Source organism: Parasteatoda tepidariorum, chromosome 9 (assembly GCF_982258835.1).
Source record: "Parasteatoda tepidariorum strain Cologne lab strain chromosome 9, Ptep-v5.0, whole genome shotgun sequence".
In the NCBI taxonomy this organism is placed as follows: Eukaryota; Metazoa; Arthropoda; class Arachnida; order Araneae; family Theridiidae; genus Parasteatoda; species Parasteatoda tepidariorum.
The window spans coordinates 18,471,299-18,494,559 of record NC_141763.1 but is presented as its reverse complement, the minus strand read 5'-3'; the positions used below and the strand labels follow the sequence as shown (position 1 = coordinate 18,494,559).

The 23,261-nt window shown below is 33.4% G+C and overlaps 1 protein-coding gene across 5 annotated transcripts in view; it reads right to left on the bottom strand.

Annotated features, from left to right (window-relative positions):
- LOC107445767 (uncharacterized) overlaps positions 1 to 23,261 on the bottom strand; it is a 47,969-nt gene extending 24,708 nt beyond the window's left edge. The window contains exons 1-8 of one of the 5 annotated variants that reach the window (XM_087150969.1): positions 22,892 to 23,261; positions 17,366 to 17,544; positions 14,207 to 14,396; positions 10,676 to 10,795; positions 6,407 to 6,626; positions 5,068 to 5,315; positions 3,979 to 4,154; positions 1,457 to 1,649 (exon numbers count right to left, since the gene is read on the bottom strand). In XM_087150969.1, coding sequence (XP_087007095.1) covers positions 1,457 to 1,649; positions 3,979 to 4,154; positions 5,068 to 5,315; positions 6,407 to 6,626; positions 10,676 to 10,795; positions 14,207 to 14,396; positions 17,366 to 17,544; positions 22,892 to 22,952 — 1,387 coding nt within the window. In that variant the 5' untranslated portion in view covers positions 22,953 to 23,261. The remainder of the gene's footprint in view (positions 1 to 1,456; positions 1,650 to 3,978; positions 4,155 to 5,067; positions 5,316 to 6,406; positions 6,627 to 10,675; positions 10,796 to 14,206; positions 14,397 to 17,365; positions 17,545 to 22,891) is intronic. The other 4 variants (XM_087150972.1, XM_087150970.1, XM_087150973.1 and 1 more) reach the window with 4 other exon arrangements.

The following is a 23,261-nucleotide window of genomic DNA, read 5'->3' as shown; positions in this document are numbered from 1 at the left end:
AAGTTCGTGCCCAGTTTGAAGTTTATAGGTTAATAATACAGAGAGTTACGGGGTGAGATGTGCGCGTGCCTCCTGATACAATTTTTGTCCCTTTTTCAGATATTATTTGCTCTTTAGCAAAGAAAAATAATTTTTTATATATATAGAACACTTTATTCATTTTAAAATATTGAAAAAGGAGATAAAAAAAATAATACAGAATAAAATAAATAAATAAATAAAAATTATCCGAAATTTATCCGTTTATTAGCTATTATTCGCTATCTCCCAAAGAAAAATTAGTTATTTTTATATACAGAACTTTTTATTCACGTTAAAATAGCGAAAAATACATAAAACAAATAATATAAAACAAATTGAAAATCAACACTCGCAAGGTTTCGAACCCAGGGTCTCCGGAACAACAAATCTAATTTCCCCAAAGCGCTTCCAGCTTTGCCCCGCTTCACATGCCAGCCTCACGAATATTTATCTTAAAACACCTCCTCCCGGTTAGTCAACAAAATATATTTTGGGTCATTGTGGGCCCACTAATAAGCCTATCAAAAAATTTCTTTGATACAATTGTTTGTTAAATAAAACTCTAAGTTCGTGCCCAGTTTGAAGTGTATAGGTTAATAATACAGAGAGTTACGAGCTGAGATGTGCGCGTGCCTCCTGATACAATTTTTGTCCCTTTTTCAGATATTATTTGCTCTTTGGCAAAGAAAAATAATTCTTTATATATATAGAACACTTTATTCATTTTAAAATATTGAAAAAGGAGATAAAAAAAATAATACAGAATAAAATAAATGAATAAATAAAAATTATCCGAAATTTATCCGTTAATTAGCTATTATTCGCTATCTCCCAAAGAAAAATTAGTTATTTTTATATACAGAACTTTTTATTCACGTTAAAATAGCGAAAAATACATAAAACAAATAATATAAAATAAATTGAAAATCAACACTCGCAAGGTTTCGAACCCAGGGTCTCCGGGACAACAAATCTAATTTCCCCAAAGCGCTTCCAGCTTTGCCCCGCTTCACATGCCAGCCTCACGAATATTTAGCTTAAAACACCTCTTCCCAGTTAGTCAACAAAATATATTTTGGGTCATTGTGGGCCCACTAATAGGTCTATAAAAAAAATTCTTTGATACAATTGCTTGTTAAATTAAACTCTAAGTTCGTGCCCAGTTTGAAGTTTATAACTAAGAATTTGAGGAGTGCATAAACACTATTTGAGCAAAGGGACACGTTTTAGTGATGAACGTGAGACTGTTTTATGCTTTTTATGACTAAGAAAAATTGTGGTGTGGTTCTTAAGATGTACTAAATTTATGCCATATTGTAGTATGCCTTTTATATTTATTTAAATATTAATTTAAAATAAATGTTGATAAGTAATAAAGTAAATGACGCCTAAGATCTCCTGTCTTTATTTACGGATCGCACAACACAACACTCACCTCCTGGATCTACTGCTGTTTGTGAACAATTGTAATTTGCAATGTCTGTTAAAGTTTTTCCATTCAAAATCGGGAGGGTCAGATAGTAAGTGAGGAAGTCAGCATTCAAGCTCCCCAATTCCTTCATCAAGTATTTGACTGTTGCTTTCAGCTTCCAGTCTTTAGTGTGTTCCTGGCCACTCGCTAAAAGACTCTAAAAATATAAACATTCATAACAAGATATTACAAGATGTAACAGACAAAAAGGTTTAACTTTGTATTCTCACTTTGAGGAATACTCCTCTTTATAGAAGCGAAACTATCGCATAATATCAATTTTTGTGCATTATTCATGCTGTTTTGCTTAATTTATAAGTTGCACAATGTATACCCATCCGCATTGTTAGAAAATACAGTGTATTCCGTGAAATGTATATTATCAGAATGCATGTAAAAACGAAGATAAAAACAAGCATTTTTCATTAAGAGATACAAATTAAATAAAACGGGTTTATGCAAAACTTAGCAAGTAGTGAATTGCTGGTTTTCCTGACTGAATAAACTATCAAAACAGCAAAACAGCATTATTCATGCTGTTTTGCTTAATTTATAAGTTGCACAATGTATACCCATCCGCATTGTTAGAAAATACAGTGTATTCCGTGAAATGTATATTATCAGAATGCATGTAAAAACGAAGATAAAAACAAGCATTTTTCATTAAGAGATACAAATTAAATAAAACGGGTTTATGCAAAACTTAGCAAGTAGTGAATTGCTGGTTTTCCTGACTGAATAAACTATCAAAACAGCAAAACAGCATTATTCATGCTGTTTTGCTTAATTTATAAGTTGCACAATGTATACCCATCCGCATTGTTAGAAAATACAGTGTATTCCGTGAAATGTATATTATCAGAATGCATGTAAAAACGAAGATAAAAACAAGCATTTTTCATTAAGAGATACAAATTAAATAAAACGGGTTTATGCAAAACTTAGCAAGTAGTGAATTGCTGGTTTTCCTGACTGAATAAAACCTTTTTATTAAAAGTTACCTTACATTTATACTAAAAACAGTTTTTCTAATTTCTGTTAAGTTCAATTTGTCTTTTAACCTTTTAGATACGATGCTAAACATGAGACTATGTGCTGTAATATCCGACAGCAACTAATTTTTAAAACAGATCAACATTAGTTTGAAAAACACCTACATTATCACTGTTTCATCAAGCAAGCATAGTAAAACAAATATCTCTCTCTCCTTGTATATATATATATATATATATATATATATATATATATATATATATATATATATATATATATATATATATATATATATAGTCTTGTAAAAAATAACGGTATAGAAAAATTTTTTGTGTGCATAAAGTAGAAAAATAGAGTGTCACAAATTTTCTTATTTTCAAACTTTGCAGTATTCAAATTTTGAGTTTGACGTCAAAGACGACGCTTTAGCGGCAGCGAATTTGAACTGGCTATCAATTTAATGTAAGACAAAGCTGAAAAGAATGATCGACATTCAGTAAGCGCATTGTTTCGATGAGTGCAATGTCTCAACAAAGTAATTTAATCAAGTCAGAAGATTGGAGCGTTGTTGATAGGTTAAAGAGGGGCCAAACACAAGCTGAAGTAGCAGAAGCCATTGGAGTTTCAAAAAGTGCGATTTCCAGGATATGGAACCCTTTTTGGAGACTGGAAATACCTGTCGACGATCAGAGCAAGGGCATAGATGTGCAGCAACGCCCAATGAAAATCGTTATTTAACGCTAACGGCTAGAAGACATCGAAATATGAATGTCACTCTTCTTCAACAACACCGTCACTCGGCTACTCTCACCACAGTTTCGACACAAGCTGTCCGATTCCATCTTCACGCTATAGGTTTGTATGACCGCCGTCTAATGGTGTGTGTCACGTTAACAGCAAGACACCGTCAACCCCGTAGGGAGTGAGCATTAGAGAATGCGAACTGGAGGTGAAATGAATGACGCAATATTCTTTTCTCTAACGAGTCCCGTTTCTGTTCATTCTGATAATAGGCGTATTTTCATTAGGAGGGAACGTGGCGCTAGACTCAATCTTCGTTTGAATACGAAAGTGAAGGATTTGGTTTTGGGGGGTGATGGTCTACGCTGGCATCTCCATTGATAGGTGCAATCATTTCGTTCGAAATGAAGCTCTGATCGGTCACCGATATGGGGATGAGATCTGAGACCTATTGTAGTCCCTTACGCTTCAGCAATTGGAAATGATTTCATGTTTTTTGCCATTTATTTTCCAAAAAATGTTTTCTTTTTGCGTAACAAGTTTTGTTGTTACGCAAAAAGAAAAATCTTGCAATGTTAAATCTTGCAATTTAATGATGTTAAGCAAACGAAACTGAATTATTTACTCTCTTGCTTAGTAAAAATTTATTACATAACATAAACTTTTTTTTAATGAAAATAAATTTATTGTATCTATGAAAATGTTAATAAGTAATGAATGAAGGATTATAAATATACAGAAATGTATATTACTTGAGTAATGAGGCTTGTTGCGTGAACGTTACCGAAACTTCCATCTGGAAGTTGATGTTCTTTGAAATCTTTGATGGTCTTTTGATACACAGACAACAAATCAGCACTTTCAGTTCTATTTAAAAATTTTGTTTCATTATAACATGCAACAGCCATCACAGCAAATGCTTGGAAATCTGAAAAATTAAGTAAATTAGCTTTTTTAGTCTATTTTATTCCACCAATTATATTATTTACTAGTTAATAAACTGTCTTGAAATTAATTATTATTATTAAATGAATTGATTTTTTTCAAATCATGAAACAGTATGCATTTGTAGGGTTGTACAAATATTACGAGAAACTTAATTATGCCCTTTTTATTACATTATGTTTCAAATTCAATATCAGCTATTTCAACCATTACAATGGTTTAAAAATGGATGTTGCAACCAAAAGTTTAAGAGGCAGAACTCGATGCTTACCCATATAATACCTGGAGGCCACTAAATAATTTGACTCGATATATACTGATACTTCACATCTGAGACATACCTTTAGACAACTTAGACAAATTTCATGTAAAACTATTGTAAAGTAATTGTAGCAATTGTAAACTGGCAATGGCTCTGGGGGTAGAACGTTCGCCTTCCCTTGAGGTGAACCGTGTTCGAATCCCTACGATTGCTGGTCGATACGAATTCCGCATCCGGCTCTCACCGACTACAAGGTAGACGTGAAGCATCCTCAGTATTAGACGGATCATTGGTTAGAGTCCCCTAAACGTTAGGCTAACCATGACTGGTTCTCGTGATTTTCCTCTCCATGTAAGGCAAATGCGGGTTAGTTCCATCAAAAAGTCATCCACCGAAGGCAAATTTTTCCAAATACATGATGTAGGAGTTCCCTTGTCTATTGGATTGAGTTCAAAATTATAGTGTTACGGAGTTGAACATTAGTAGTCGTGAAAAATGCTGCTTCTGATGAAATTTTTTTATTAGCTTAATTACTTGTCAAGAAACATGATTTGTGCAGTTTTTCAAATAATCTACTTGATCTCAAAATTATGATTTGTAATTGATTATTTTAACAAAAAATAGTCATTTTTACCTCCAATAAAGCTGTATTCAGAATCACTGCTCAATACGGAAACAATATCTGATGTCCACCTGTGTGGCCATTCTTCCTTTGCATTGCAGAGAGCCAAGTAAGCAGACGGGTGAGTGAAGTTCCCGGATTCTTCTACCTGGTCCTTGAGGAGTTTGACCAAATCTTTTCCATAAAAATGTCGAGGATCTTGACAAGTCAACAGAAGAGCGTTAATGTACATACTCAACAACTGGTTAGAAACTGTACCTCTGGATTAAAATTTAATACAACATATTATGTAATGGCAAATTTAAATGCTAACACTCAAAAAATTTTAACCAGCATGGTTAAGAACTTAAAATACTCGCTTCTGTAGCAAGCGTGTTAGAGTCTAATGTCAACAATGCACTATCAAAAAACCGGTTTAACTTTGAAGGATAGTATTGGTATTGCGAACCATTTTACGGTGCAAATTTGTCACAAACTTATTTAACCATGTTTCTGTTCATACGATCTTAAAAAATTTGTGGTGCAACGCGTTCCAAAATTTTATGGCCTGAATGATAGTCTCGAGCATTAGATCCGACTTACTCAGATCCCGGTACTGATGACAGAAAGCACCCCTAGTAGCTTACGAGTCATTGGTTACAATCTAGTTACCCACTGTCATACAAATCATGAAAGATTTTAATTTATTTCTTCTACTGGTAGCGTGAGTGCTGTGCAGTACCGTTCAAAAAAATCTTCACTATAGTGGTCTTTTCTCGGTTATTAACTCAACAGTTCTTATCCATTAAGAGCAGAGTACTCTATTTCCTTCTATGGGCTTTTAGAAGCATTCTCAGAGACATTAAACAGAAAGGCCTCTAACATAAATGAATTTTTAAAGTGAACAGAATTTTTAAAGTATTCGATATTGTTAAGAGTATTAAATTTAAGGAAAAATGGATTTGGCTATTCATTTTGCTAGAATAAATTAAAATATCCTGCAAAAAGATTTTAATTTCAAAGTGCCCCACTAGTTGAATCATAGGCCGAATTCATAACCTCAATTCTACTAAACCAGATGTCTGAGTGATAGGGGTGAGGAATTAGCAAAGCAGATAAAGAGATAGGTTGTCCTGGAGGAACATTTGACTGCATGCATTAGGTTACGCTGGGCTTATGATGATGGCTTGATACCTGGAGATTCCTAAATTGCTAAGCAAAACTTAATATTTAAATAAATATATTTTTAGTGGCTTATGCTTACTTTGCTGTGAAAAACGATATAAAATAAAATGTGCTTTTTAAGGGTATTAACGAAAAAGATTTTCTAAAGGATTTTATAATAACAATAATAATAAAAATGAAATAATACTTCAACAATGCCACGGCAGTTTCAAGTTCTATTTGCTTTGCCATTAATTCTTCTTCTAGATTCCCACCGTTGAAGGTAGACTTTTCCGACAGATGTAAGGCTGTTATAGCTATCACTGTGTTATCTCGCCAACCCTTCAAGGGAGATTTCTTATTTCTCAGCCAAGCGATGGATTTGTTACGAACTTCTGCTATACCCTCAACACTATTGATTCCAGTCGCTAAAAAATGACATGAAAATTTATTAGAACAAACAGAAACAGTGTGCTCTGAAATCATCAGCCTTATACTATAATCAGCAATGACCGCTTTCATTATATACATCAAAGTACCGTTTATATGTTTTTTATTCATATGTCTTTTTCATTTATGCGTCATTTCCTTGCAGTTCCAGTCCATCCTTTGCAAGATTCCAATCTGTGCAAGAATTAAAAAAAGACACGTTTCTGCGGAGAGAAAGGCATCAATTATAGGTTATACGTCTAAATTATTTTCGAATTCAATAATGTTAAGTGTCAAATTAAAAATGCTATTACGTTATCATATGTATTGTTTTTAGATAAAATTTCAATAAATATGTTTCATAAACATATGACTTTTCATTTATACGACGATTTACATCGGCTCCTTGAAACGGATATAAACGGTGCTACATTGCATTTTTAGAATTTTTGTACGCTTATAAAAGTAGTCGCAACATAAGAGTAGGCACTAAAGGTTGCATATTAATGTTTGAAGCGTTTATATTAATATTGAGATGCTAATTAATTTAAAAATGTGTTTAAACAATGACGTTTAATTAAAATTTTTGCCTCGAAGTAAGAAACAGCTGTTCGGAGAAACTTCGTCAGAAGTGTATAGTGTTAATAATATGTCTCACAGATGGAGCTTTGCGCAGTACTGCCTTAATTAGTTCATATTCGATTCAGCCATCATTACGTTAACATCATATTTTATTCTTGTAAAATATTTTCTCTTATAAAAGCCTTATTTTAATAATTTGACTCATTTAACTCCGAATGAAGATTAATTCATCTACGTAGCATGGTAGTAGTAGTAGTTTATTTACGTCGCACTAGAACTGCACAATGGGCTGTTGGCGACGGTCTGGGAAACATCCCTGAGGATGATCCGAAGACATGCCATCACAATTTTGATCCTCTGCAGAGGGGATGACACCCCCGCTTCGGTAGCTCAACGACCTGCACGCGAAGTCGAGCACTTTACGGTATAACAGCCTAACGAGGACCAATACTGCACGCCCTCGGTCCCTACGCAGACTGATCCAAGTGGTCATCCACCCACACACTGACAGCAGCCAGTGATGCTTGACTTCGGTGATCTGCTGGGAACCGTATCTTAACGATTGTCCACTGCGGGACCTACGTAGCATGGATTAAGGAAATACGAATTCACGAACGAAATTAGACCCTGGAATTATCATACTCACAATTAGTTCCAAATTCTTCTTTTTCTTCAGGGTAACTTTGAAATTACTTGCTGCCACTTTTGAAATTACACAAGTTTCAGAAACACTACAGTTTCTAACAGTTCTAGTTTAATTTTAATAGAAAAATGTAATAAAAAACATAATATTTATGGAATCCTTGACAAAGGCATCGAAAGTTTGTTTACGGTTTTATTGTGAATAAATCTCTCATTAATGTTTCGAATACATTAAATACATCACCGAAAATTTTAATAATTGTAAGTAATTGGTTATACGACGAAAGAAACACTACGTCCACTTGGAAATTTTTATTGGGAATAACATTTACTGCCTAATATACTGCTGGACAATTGCCAAAGACGAATGTTAACAGCAACGATGACAACCTCAGAATTGAAAGTAGGAAAATGTAGAAAATAGCACCTAGTGCGCGTTACAGTAAGATGTGTTTTGCGTATGCAAATTTTGGGCTGTCCAATTGGTTTGACACATAAACGCTGATAACTGGATATGATTGGAGAACGCTGATAAGAGATATAAAGGATTTTACGCGTGTTGAGAGTTGTTCAAAATTAAGATTTGAAGGAAAGCAATAAAGTGATGAACTTGCAATTTTTTATATGTTTTCCCACGTAATTTAAATGCTTTTACACGTGGTCGTATTATCGGTAAGATTGAAGAAGGCCGAAATATAATAGACTTTGCCAAAGGCTTTGGAAATCATTTCAAACAACTGAAAAACAACTTTCAAACAACAAACGTCTAGAGCTGGGGTGTCAAACTCGCGGGCCGCATGCTGCCCGAGATGAACATTTTTGCGGCCCAGTCAATATATCGGACGCAAAGTAAAAATAAAATAAAAATGTGAATTAGAAAGGAAACTAGCATATAAAATTATAACATACTTTATTTATAAACTATTCAGATAATTTTAAATTGCACACGCGAAAATGTAACATTCTAATTGGCTTGCGGCACCTGCCCTTCCAGGGATACTGCATCGTATCAAAAATACGCAGAAAAAATTTTAAATCTTAGAACAGAATTTGAAACAAGGTTTAAAGATTTTAATTCTTCGGAAGTCAAATTTTGTTTGTTTTCTTCGATTTTCTCAATAAATATAGACTCAGTACCCAGTTATATGCAAATGGAAGTGATTGAGATTCAGTGCGACTCAAATTTGAAGGCAAAAATTCATTGAAGTGGATGTGCCTAAATTTTACAAATATTTACAGGCAAGGTTTGAAAATACTCGAAAATTCGCATATGAAATTATTTCCATGTTTGGAAGTACTAAACAGTGTGAGCAATTATTTTCCGTTATGAATGGAAGTAAATCTCCTGTCCGAAACCGTATTAGTAACGCTCACGTTGGGTCGATTTTGAAAGTAGTCTCGGCCAATAAAATTTCTCCCGACATAGGAGAGATAGTAGCAGAGAAGAGATGTCAAGTATCAAACAATAATTTAACTTTATATATGTTTATTACAATGTATGATTAAAAATAAAAATATTTGTTTCTATGAACATTGATTATTTTTTTTTGCGGCTCACCTAAAGTTAAGCTCTGTTTACTTGGCACAAGTTAGTTTTTGAGTTTGACACCCCTGGTCTAGAGGGAGGTTGTGTTCCATGTACGACGCCAGACAAGAACTTAATATTATCGACAAAGAGAAACGGTGTAGTACAGTCAGACAAACAGCAAATCAGTTTCAGGCTGCTACTGGGAAGCGAATCTTGCAAAAAAACTGTCAGACGCTTGCAAGCAGGAGAATTATATTGAATGCATACCTTTGTCCAGACGTCACCGTCTTGCTCCCGTTTGAAATGATGTATTTAGCATTAATTGGAGCGAAGAGGATGTGGGCTTATGCACTATTCTCAGATGAGAGTAGATTCAGTTACTCGTCTGATTGTCAACTCCAAGCGATCAGTCGCAAAAATTTCACTGCGCATAGTCAAATAAATATACAGGAAAGGGACATAAATGTTGGGACAAGGTATGTACTGATATTACGATTAACGATCGTATGTCAGTCTGAGGGCTTGATTGGCCAACGCTACAATAATGATATTCTGCTGCCTTGTGTTCACTTGTTCTGTGCTGCTATCCGTATAAGCTTGTTTTTATGAACAACATGTCATTGAACAGCTGCTGTCGAGGAGTATGTTCAGATCAAGGATATTCAACGCATCTTATGGTCAGCATATCTTTAGTGTGGGTTGATTTGGGGAGGAGTGTTGCTGGACGAGAATGCCCTGAAATAAGCAAGGACACCCTTTCAGTTGTTCAGTTGAAACCAACAGAGGAGTGGAACAAATCACCCCAAATAGCTGCCAAATACTATTGTACTAAGAATGCCACGACATGAAATTGCTCTTCATGGTGGTCATACCCTCTATTGATATCTTATTCCAGAATATCTACAAATGGTATTTGCAATTTTTTGATTTTTACATTTTTTGCACAAAATGATTATTTTGTTCTTTGAACACGTTTCAAACCATCTGGGTTTCAGAGAACAATAAATTATCTCTTTTAAATGTCCTAACATTCAGGAATTCTTTTATTTCACTCGGAATTTAACCATATTTAATTGTTTCTGAGCAATGCAGCCATTTGTAGTCAGTTCCTAGCGATCGTCTAGCAGTGTAAAATACTGTATTCAATGTTAATTTGTTGTTACAGCAACGTGTCAAACTCACAAATATTTCCGTTTCCTGGGACAATTTAGTGGGAATAAAAAAGTCTGGGACGTAGATTATCGTATATCCAATTTCAAATAACGTATACAAAATTAAATATGTAATTCCGATTACCGCAGCCAGCTTCATCTGCGCCATTCAAACAATCCAGTACTTCATCACAAACACGTGACTTCGGAATGCAGGAATAAGATGTGCAGTGGAAACTGTCTGAACGAGAACATTCAACGTGTTCTGTAACAAAATTATAGACAGTCACGGCATGCAAATTTGAATAACAAACAACAGCTATTTAGACAGAAGCTATTTAGACATCACGACATCAGCAATTTAAACAATAATATACTTGCCTATCAGTGCTTCCATTATACCAAGAAAAAAACTGTGTTGATCTAAAATTACTTTATATGGATTATTGAATCAATGTCGCAGTGAAGGGATTTTTTTCAATAAACATTTCCTGATGAATTGCTATACTGAGTGTCCGAAAAGTATAGAAACAGTTGAATACCTAAATACGCTTTAGACCAAAAGTCTAACACGCGTGCAATACTTCCACACGTGTTAGACTTTTCATAAACTCAATTCCACATCCTTCCCTGTTGTTTGAAATACTAGCAAGTATTTTGAAATTCTCAATCCGATGCGTATTCCATGATATATTTTCTCATTTCCACACTTTCCGAATGAGGGCAACAGCAAAGAATTCAAGAAACTATTCGGGCCACCGAAAATTTGTTGTATATCATACTGTATTTTGGTGTTCCATATTTTCCCACCGCTGCACTAAGGAATATGCATAGGGGGGAAAGGCTAACTTCCCTAGACATAATGTAAACCGATTTCCCAAGAGTTAGTACGGGATCTGTAAATAAAAGAGAAAGCAAAATTTAAGGGATCTTGAAACGCATTAGCACCCACCTCTCCCCTTATCCATTTAAAGAATGTTTTCTCTGTTTATTTATGATTAGTCTGTTGCAGCATTTTGCACTTTTATCAACATTACTGTATCTATTGAAATATTTCTAATTCATTTATATTATCCATGTTAATTATATATGCCAGCACGTTTTGAGAATAGCAAAACGAAACCAAAGCATTAAATGACATAGTAGGCTTGCCAACTACTACGCTTTTCTGCAAAATATTTTTTAAAAAATGGTGAACATATAATTACCAAATCTTTCAGAATTTTTGATAATTTTGCCAACACTTTTAAAACTCAGCACGAAAGAGTTGGATTTATTGGAATTACATACATTTGCAGGCATGTGTGCTCAATTTAGGCTTGTAATCCTTTGTCGAATAGAAGGACAGATAGCACAATACAGTTGTTGTTGTTAATTTACGTCGCACTAGAGCTGCACAATGGGCTATTGGCGACGGTCTGGGAAACATCCCGGAGGATGATCCGAAGACATGCCATCACAATTTTGATCCTCTGCGGAGGGGATGGCACCCCCGCTTCGGTAGCCCGACGACCTGCGCGCGAAGTCGAGCACTTTACGGTAGCACAGTTTAACGAGGACCAATACTGCACACCCTTGGTCCCTACGCACACCCTTGGTCCCAAGTGGTCACCCACCCGCACACTGACCGTAACCAGTGATGCTTTACTTCGGTGATCTGCTGGGAACCGTGTCTTAACGATCAGTCCACTGCGGGACAGCACAATACAGAGAAGGATAGCTCGAATATGCATCTAAGGTAGCAACGGGATTCGAACCCGCTATCCCCACGTTTACGAAAGAGTTGGAACAAAATGGCGTTGCATATTTTAAATAATTTATTTGTAGTAGTGGTGTGGAGAATATGTTTAAACGAATAAAAAAATAATACATTGAAACATAAACTTAACTACCATTTGGTTTGTTGTAGTTGTTGTCTTTCATTTACGTCGCAGCCAGTGATGCTTGACTTCGGTAATCTGTTAGAAACCGTGTCTTAACGATCAGTCTACTGCGGGACAACTACCATTAGAAGAAATTTTTACAAAAAGGGTAAAAAGCTGGCAACCCTGTAATAAAATAATGCTTTCTGTCACTCGTGTTGCTTTAAATCTATTGCAGTCGTTGTAGTTGTAGTTCATTCACGTCGCACTAGAGCTGCACAATGGGCCATTGGCAACAGTCTGGGGAACATCCCCGAGAATGATCCGAAGACATGCCATCACAATTTCGATCCTCTGCAGAGCGGATGGCACCCCCGCTTCGGTAGCCCGACAACTTGAACGTGAAGTCGAGCACTTTACGGTAGAACAGCTTAACGAGGTCCAATACCGCACACCCTCGATCCCTACGCAGACTAATCCAAGCGGTCACCCAAGTGAAATAATTTAAATGACAAAGGTCAAGTTATCTGAAGTGTCAGTTTATCCGAGGGTACTGCGTTTTTTAAATGAATCAAATATGACCAGTTCCATAATCAAGCCAATGATTCACAGAGGTTTCTGCACAGAAATCTAAAAGGGGTTTTCCATTTAGGTAGATGTTCATAATTGCGTTTAACGCTCCTTGTTTAAGACCAGTACGTAATGTGTTTTTTTGAAAGTTCATTTCAACCTCTGCAGTACTCCCAGGCAGAGAAAACATCAATTCCACCATGTGCAGTATGTTACTGTATTTCTAGATTAAAGGGTCATTTTAGAAGTGAGGCGGTAGACTCTTGTAAGATAACAAAACTTGAAAATGTATCATGAACATTAACAGGAAAATGGCCGTCCGCGCGGACGTCGGATTCCAGAAATTTGTTATCTGCGGGGAATTTTTGACCGCCGAGGACGTGCGGTTTTTCGAGCCCTGCTTTCAAGTATCGATTGAAAAATTTTGTTTCCCACTCTATTTATTTTAGTATTTTATGTATTACTAGGAGGCTTCGCCCCCTGCTCGCTAGCGCTCGCCAACCCCCGGAACTGTCTTCGCAGTTCATTTCGGATTGCTTCACAATCCGATACTCGCTTTGCTCGCTCATTGGATACGTTCTTAACGTCTAGCTTTTGTATACTTTCTTGAACACTGAAGTTCCGAAAACTTTTCACTGTAGAAAATTCTAAACCTGTGCATTTCAATATTAATTTGAAACTGCAAACAGTTCACATATTTTTCTTAATCACACTATTCTAAATTTCAGTTGTTGAGAAAAGTAACTGTTGTAAGTTTTGTTTTAAAGTCTTTCCCACCAGAGGGCTAAAGCCACGTGTTGGAAAACAATATGAAATAGTACTGAACGCCGGATGTAAAGCATCGGATTCGATGAGGATAATTTTGTGAGAATTTTTTTGATAATTCGGTGAGAATTCACCCGTTTAGACATATATGATGCTCACAACGTGCTCTTGCGCGCCGAAGCCTATCAATTAAAACGCATTAGCGTTTTATATAATATAGATTAGCCATATGGTGCTCACTATGTGCTCTTGCGCGCCGAATCCAATCAATTAAAAATGAAAACTGTTGCCAGCGCGAGAAAAGAAATATTATCGGTTTTATTGATACATACGTACGTATTAGCGTTTTATATAATATAGATTATACTGAATTAGATAAAACGGCGGGCAACTAAAATATAGGATTGATCACGCCTTACTTTAAAGACTATCTTAATATATCGTGAAATATAAATTAATAACAAAAGATTGCAACCTACTAATTTCATAGTCTAGCTCAAAATTTGCTGTATAATAAGCAGTAAATCTTATGTGTACATCTGAAAGAGCAGTTATAGGTGTAAATGCATACAGAACAGTTGTACGTGTAAATACTTCATACATTCTGCAAAAATAATATCCTTCATCTGTGTTTTTCATGGTAATTTCTAAATATGTATTGTCGCAATCCTGTAAAGTTTTAAAATATCAGTTTATATCAACATATCAGTATCAGTAATGCATATTATGTTCAGTATCGCCATATTTTGAAACTAAAATAAAATATTTAGTTTTTTAAAGCTATTCACTAGTTTTTTTCATGAAATGCACTATCGATAACCATATTTGTTTTTACATGTTGAAATTTATTCGACATTTTTAAACTTGAATTTACTTTTCTTAGCTAGATTTGCTTCTCGGGAGCATTCTCAACAAGTCTTTATGTGTAAAAATTATTTAACTAACTAAAGGTATTGTTGACTGTTTTTCAAAGCATTCACTGACACTTTTATAAAACATTTAAATAGTTATTTTAAAGCCCGAATTATTTCTTAAATAATTGTTATAGGATTATGTAAGATTTCGTCAAAGTGTTAGAAGATAAGGGTAGAAATTAAAACAAGTTATTGAAAAAGGAGAAGATGGACCAGAAAAATTATCGGACGGAATTAATAGACGGACTACAGTTAGAAAAAAAAATACATGTTCCCGTATAAGGAAAAATTATGAGGGAAAAGAAATTGACGCTATAATCAACAAAAAAGTCCTTTAGAAGAATATGGATTACTTAAAGTTGAGTATGATTATTTATTATCTATAAAACCAACAACAATGGAATTTACTCGCCAATAAAATTCTATCCAGAATAGGAGTCGGCTCGTGGGATTCGTTATGTATTTTGGATTCTTTTTTTTTAACACTAAAAAGGTAAGATCATGATTTTCATAATTCTCTCGACATTTTCTTTACAAAAGTTTAAATGCCACGTTATTTAGGAGTTTTTTGTTCTCTTATATACAGGGTAAGCCAGTCAAACCTGCATTCTTGAAATGACTGTGAAAAATAAACGGATGTATATTTCAAAATTTTATTGTTACTATCTTAATCTGCATTAAAAAGCATTTAAGAAACAACATTCACTGTTTAAAAATAACGCCAGTAAGATGGTGTCCTTCCCGATCGAGACATTCTTGTAGGCGATTTCTGAAACTGCCCTTCCCTTCACGGAGCATACGCTGAGGAATTCTCTCGATCACCAATTGCTTCAAAGTTTTTCACCCACAATTTGATTGAATTAACAGACGGCACTGGCCTATTTCGACTAATTTGAAAATTCGTCCGGAAACGACGCTGAGCGGCTGCACAACTACCACTTTGGTAAAACGCTTTCACAGCGAACGAACGTTTTTGTTTAGACCACTGCTCCATGGCGAATGAAATGCTTAGTTGTGGGGGACGCAATGGTAACCTGCGTAACTCGCTCTGGCCCACTTTCACTGCTCTCCCGCCCTTTTCAAAAATGCAGGTTTGACTGGCTCACCCTGTACTTACTTCCCTCTATTGTCAGTTGTAACTTTTTAAACTAATTGGAAGTTTAAATGGAATGCTATCATTAAACTTGTCAATCCTCTGGATTAGCAGATCTCAATCCCAATATCCCACAGAACCAAAAACAGTACGGGATTGTATTCGCTGATTTCAACTCTTAATAAGTAGTTGTAGTCACGAATAGTTTACTTTTTTTTAAAAAAAAAACGAAGGTAGTAGGGAGATGTTTTTAATACTAATATTTTATATTTCCCGCCAATTTTGAAGACTATTTGTATAACGGAAAGGGGCCATGTTAGAGAAGTCATAAAGGCCTCTGCACCCTATTACTCATCTAAGGGTATGGGGACCAACATTTTAAGAGGATGATGCTGTGACTTAGGATATCAGATATAGGTTGAGTCAATCAAAGTAAAAAAATTAAATTTTAGCGAGGAAAAAACATTCTTAAAAAATAACGTAGGTATATTTCTGATTGATATTCTTTTCTTCTCTATTTTTTTTTTTTAATCTTAGCACATGAAATGGTCTTTTATTCTCGTTCATAAACAATTTTTGTTCTTTTATATGATCCTCCATTTGAATATTTCGAAAGCTTTTTGTTGTTTTTAACCTGTTCCTCACGACTGGTGCTACTTGTGGACCAGCCGTGACGGTAGAATACGGTGCACAGTATGCAAAGGGTTATTAAATAAAGTATTCATACGAATCGTAAAGCATTGCCTAAAAATATGGAAACTTATTGTTAAATATGGGCACTAAAACTTCTCTAGTTATTTTCCAATTGCTGAAATATATGATGAAAAACCAGATGAAATACTGGAAAAAAATCCAAAATGTGTTAAAAGAAAATCTTTTCCCCTGTACGATGCATCAATTTGAGTTCAACAGTGAGTAAAAAATAAATAGATACATTTAATTAAAATATGTAAGAATAATAAATAATATGATTTGTCATACAAAATACATACAGGGTGTCTCAGTTAAGCGTTTCAGAATTTCTAAGAGGGGTAGGGGGCATCCTGACGACTCGAAATCATATAGCAACGCAAGGTCGGAAATGCTTTCCTGAAGCGGTGACGTACACATAAACACCATAAAGAAAAGAGGCCGTAAGTGAAAAATCGCTATAATAATACATAGAAAAAATTATATGGCCTCCTCGGTCACCCGACCAATCATGTCTTGATTTCTGGAGTCATATGAAAACACTGGTTTATGACTCCCCTGTTGATAATGCTGGTTGCAAGAATCGCAGTAGCTGCCTTCGAGATATGCCTGGAGTATTGCAGAATGTTCGATTGTCCATGCGCCGGAGATGTGAGGTGTACATTGTAGTCGGTGGCAGAAACTTCGAACACTTACTTTGGCCCATGTGCCTTATGCTTTTTTCAATGTATTATTAAAACGATTTTTCTCTTACGGTCTCTTTTCTTTATGGTGCTTCTGTGTACGTCACCGCTTCAGGAAAGCATTTCCGACCCCACATTGCTATATGATTTCGAGTCGTCAGGATGCCCCCTACCCCTCTTAGAAGTTCTGAAACGCTTAACTGAGACACCCTGTATATAATATAAATACAAACACATAAACAAAGTTAAAAATTTTACCTCATTTTCAAAATTTATAGTCTGAAATTTTATACGAATGAAATGATCATCCGGTACGGAAATCTTCCAACAGCGATAATGTATGCTACTAGAATCTGAATTATATCCTCTTGACGAAACATGTCTATCTTCAATTGTACCATTAAATCTCGATACTTGGTCGCAATAGGCTGCATAACCTGCCATTACATAAAAATTATTATTCAACAAGTGCAAAATTTAAGCTTTAGCATATAATTCGAAAATCTGTATTATATGAAACACTAATGCATATCGCTATCGCAAACACTAATGCATAATTCGGTATCGCAACGAACTGTAGGGGGCGTTGTTGTATGAGACGAATACCTGCCATTTCTGTATGAACAGTCATTCGGTTACTCTGGAAGCGTCTTTAATTCCAGAGTAATGTAGCGTGCAGCATTGTAACGTTCCATCTTTATTGTGGCTTATTAAATTTAAAAAAAGAGAAATGTCGATATTCTCTCTAATGCAAACGAAAACAAAATGGTATCTCTTTTTTTTTAGAGAAGGAACATCCAAAACACATCGGAAAAATATTTGTAAATAAACAGAAAACAATATGTATCTTCTTATAAGAGTTAAAACCTAATGCCTGAGAAATAGTTTTACTAAATTTAATGATATAACAAGAAAGGCCTATTTAAACTTTACATTCTATAGTTTCAAGAATCATATTACTTCAAACATTAAAGTAAGCAAAAAGTATACATAAGCTTCATAATTTTATATAACTTATTTTTGTAAAAAAAGTTTTTTGACAACAATTTTTATCAAAAAATTTAAGCTTCAATAAAAATCATTACTTAGAAACTAAAAACGCAAAATAGAAAATGTTTACGAAAAAAAACAATTCTAAAAATTCCTCACATTAAAATAAGAAACATTCATGTTTTGTTTTTTTTAAAAATTCATAATCGGACTTAGAAAACCATTCTATAGAAAATTATCATCAAATTATCCTGGATTAGATAACATACCACACAGCAAAAATTTTATAATTGTATAATCTCGATCTGAATTTCATTATGTAACTTGAAAACAGAATAGCTGAATTCAAGTTGAAATTATTCTTTCTAAACTAAAAAATACTTGCCAAGAAAACGATACAAATTTATTAATAATCAGCACAAATGATACTATTTCAAGAAATTCGGATGATTCCTTGTTGTTGTTTTCCGAATTATATAGATACAGAAATATGTACTATTCTATAAAGAAGAAGAATATTCTATAACTATTGCAGTTCTGTACGTTCTGAATTCACATTTATTCATTGGAATGAAGAAAGCAATGTTGATTTCACTTTAATTTGTAATGAACTGAAGACAGCAAAAATGTATTTTACCGTAATACACACATCTGTAACAGTATGCGATTCCGAAATCGGAAGTTAACAGTTGCAAGTTTGTTGATAATAGAAGTTAGAAATTACTGAGGAATTTTTCTTCAAAATGCTTGGCATTCTGTTTCTGAAAGATTTACTAATGTTGTGGAGAGTTTTTTCAAGTTCTTCGGCTTTTTCCTTAGGGAAATTTTGCTTCTTATTTGCTGCTTAAATTGGCGTCTGACTCTGCCAATGATTCTGATGGAACTGAGTGAAAACATAATAAATAAATGCCTGATATTTTCAGGCTCCCGCTAGAGGGCGTATTCAAACGTTGCGATTGCGAATTTAAAAGTTCAGGTAACCTAAAGTTTTTTGGAAGACCAAAACTGTGAAATAAAGTTTAGAAAGTATAATAAAAAGTTTTGAGCAATTTCGTAATTTAATGTTATAAAAAATAAAACAATTTTTATACAGCTTTTTATTTAACAAAAAGTATTCCCAATTCAATATTTCATGAGAGAATATTTAATCATAACATATTAACTTAATATAGATCCTGCATGAATGAGGTTTAGGCAGACTTAACAACAATTTTTGACTGAACAATTTTTAAAATATCAAGGCTTTAGTATTGCAATGGAACCGTTTGAAAAGCAATAGTTTTGAATTAAACTTGTAATATTTTTGCACCTGTTTTACGAAATATTTTAAAGTAAAATCCAAAATAAAATAATAATAATAATTTTTCAGGCTTACATAAAGATGCGAGTGTCCTGGTGATTGTAAAATTTAATGTTTTAACTCAAGGGTTTATCAAAATAATTAAAAAAATCTATGAAAGATCATGTTTGAAACTTTTAGTAATTGTGTTTCTTTACCCACGTAAAGTTCAGATTGAGCAAAATGAGGAAGAGGAAGTAAATAACTTCTTTGTGGCTTTACCGGCAATTTCGGAAACAGTTTCATATGGGTTGCAATTTCTATATTAGATCGAGGAAATAAGTTCTTAACTTCATAACTCTCATATTGGTCGAAGCAAAGCTCACATGGGTAAAAAGACACCATTTCTAAAATCCTCAAACTTGATCTTTCAAATAGTGCCAGCAGTTTTTCCAGATGAGAAAACATTTGCTGCTAAAAGAAAAAAATGCTTAACATAGAGTTAGTATAGAAAAGTGTTTCCATTATTTTGATCATCCTCTGTCTGTAATGATTTTGGATGAAGCAGTTTTCAGAAAATGGTGCAGTTGGCCTCCTAGTTTACATATAAAAACAAAATTTTGAGAAAACCTTAGTATATGGTAGAATGTTTAAAAATCATCCAAACGTAATAGAATTAGCTAAGGAAACTCTGCTACTCATAATAAAAACGAAATCAAAGGACTGGTTTGTCGTGGAATGTGAAATAATTAATGAAAGAAAAAATCGAACATACAACAGCTGAAGATACCGAAACATTACACCAGAAATGCAAAGGAAGAATAAAAAGAGAAGACGCGAAAAAAGAATGTTGAAACGAAAGAAAAGAAAGTAACGGGAGGAAATATATAAGGAAATAGAACACCATAAACGGCAAAAGAAAGCAAAAAAGTTTTACAAGGTAGTAAACAAGGCTAAAAAAGAGTTCTCCCCCAGAACTGACACAAGTCGTGATGAAAACGATGAATTTATTAATGATAATACTTAGGAGAACAATTTAAAAGAACTCTTGATAGAAAAGATACTTAGAGGGAAGAGAGGAAGATATAATAAGAACACCCACAAGACGCGGAACTAGGCAACCTTCCTTGGGTGAAGTTTAGAGTGATAAAGAACTTTAACAACAGTTTGAAAGGACCAGATGGCACCAATGCAAAGTTCCTGAACATAAAGGAGCCTAAACTCATCAAAGAAATACACGCTATTATAATCCGTGTACGGACAGTGGAAAAAATGCCCATTAAATGAGAAGATAGTTACATGGATCCAATAAAAAAGGAGGCAGGCTGGACTGTAAGAACTATTACTCTCTTGAACGCATCATACGAGATACAGACAAACAGCCTGGCAGGAAGATTGGGTACCTATACCAGCAGAGTATTTGGCAAATACCAGTGTAGATTTCAAAAAAGCAGATCAACGACAGATCAAATACACAGCTTCAAACAAATACTTGAGAAGAACAGAGAATAAAGCATAGATACCTTACACAATAAATAATACTAATGACATTAAAATTAAAAATTGAATCAACATGGCTTACAGATGTTATCATGGATTGAGAAACCAGCTCTAATCTAAATACTTAAGTTGTGAAACAAAAATATAGTTGTACAAGAAACTAGTGAGACCAATAGTTTTTTATGGCAGTGAATGATGGGCAATTAACAAAGCAGATGAAGTGAAACTGATCACTTTAAATAATAAGAAAATTTTTTTTGGTGCAGTTAGAGAGAATGGAACTTGGAGATTTCAAATATTTTCGTAATAAAATTGCCAGATTACAAAATATGAAAACAGAAGGTAAAAGCATAAATAGCGGGACTTTGTTTTATAGTGCGTTCTTACAGCAGTACTGAATCGCTTTTGATTTGTAAGTTACCAAGGATGGGCCCGAAAATGGATGTGCGCAAGGTAATAATATACTGGATAATTTAAAGAAGTTGACAATTAATAAGGTTGATATTTAATTATACAATTTTAATGATTTTAGAAAATTAACTTTTGTTTAAGAAAATAAAAAAAGAGAGGAAAGAAACATTAATTGCCTGTTTTGCACTTAAATTTTGGCCACGGATTTGCACATGGTAAAAATTATATAAATTAATAAAGAAGTTTTTTATTAAACTTATTTACAATAACATGCAATTAACTCAATGATTTTACATAGAATTTAATTACGTTAGTTGGGTATCCTTTGTTTTTATTCAAATTTTGAAAGAGTTTGTTGATTTGCTTTTGTAAAAATAAACATTAGTACATATTCTTTTAATTATATTTATTTGATTAAAATGGTATTTAAATCAATGTTCTTAGAAACATTAAAATTCCAAGTAATTAGCTTATTGATATTAAAATTAAAATCATTCCTTTTATCGTATAAATTAACAGAGCAGATATTTTATTCTTTTATGATACCCAAATCCAAAAATGTAAATTATCATCATGGTAATATTATCATCATTAATAATGCAAAGTAATATTTTTATCATGATTACGAAGCAAGATTAACTCCTCGGGGTAAATATTACTTAATAAAATTGTATAATCTTGAAAATTAAAGATAATTAAATCATCAATAAATCTGAAAACAAATTTAATATTAAGAGCATAATTTTTTCATAGTAGTGCAAAAATAAGTTAGCTGAAAAAGATGAAAATTAGGTCATTGTGGTATTTCATCAATTTGAAGAAAAATATCTTTTCCATTGTAAAGATAATTATTAAAAATGCAAAAATTAATCAGAATTTCCCAATAATCAAAATCACAATTAAGGATATGATTAAAATCTTAGTAATAATTCAAAAAGACATGTTTTAGTTTATAAAGGGGAATGCTATTGAAAAGATCCTAGAAATCAAAAATCGCAATAGAATTGTATAGTGCTAATTTTAATTCATAGCCACTTATATGAGGCTAAAATTATTTTAATGACAATATTATTATTTAAATTACTAAACTTAAAATTGTTACTATTTTTTAACTCCGTATTTAAAAGTTCATTTTTTTACAGAAGATTGCATAGTTATTGTTAGCTTTGTCTATGGGGTAATTAAAAAATTTTTTTGTAGTTTCTTAATTTATTGAACAAATTTAGAAAAAATTGTTGAATTGTTACTGTTATTTAAATTTTTCTTATTATTGAAAACAAAGTTTTTAAAGTAGTAATAAAATAAAGTAGTAGTAAATTTCCATTCTGTTAACATACCTAAAGGTAAAAAGAATTTATTTGATATCTTTAAACAAAAACTACTATCTACTACTACTAGTTTTCTATAATATTTAAAGTACCAGCAATAATTTGTTTTTGATGTTTATCAACAAAGTTTATGTTTCTTAAGTGTTTATCACATTATCCACACAAAAAAAAAAAAAAAAATTGTGTAGGATACAAGAATTTAAAAATTATAATAAAATCTTTTCAGTAAAATAATTTTGAAAAGATTTATTTTAGTAATTATTACAAACAACTTACCTGAGGCCGAGACTTGAGTGCTAAAAAATCCTGAAAAAGTGATTAAAAATAAAAGTAACATTTTTCAAAAATTTCACTTTTGAAATCACAAATTAAAGTATGCAAACAAAGAAGGATTTTTCGTTCATCTGCTTAAAGACCAAAACGCGTATTTTATGTTTCAGTAATACACTTTAGGTTAAAGATGTGTATCGTAATAGTGTTCGTACTGAAATATGATTCAAGTTCATTAAAAACTATTATAAAGTAACGGTTCCGAAATAACGGATCTCGGGGACTTGTTATCGATTCCCTTGTTACTTTTTAAACAAAGATAAGTGGCATCTTCTATCAATCCAAACATACCGAGTAAGATAGGGAGATTAAAGGG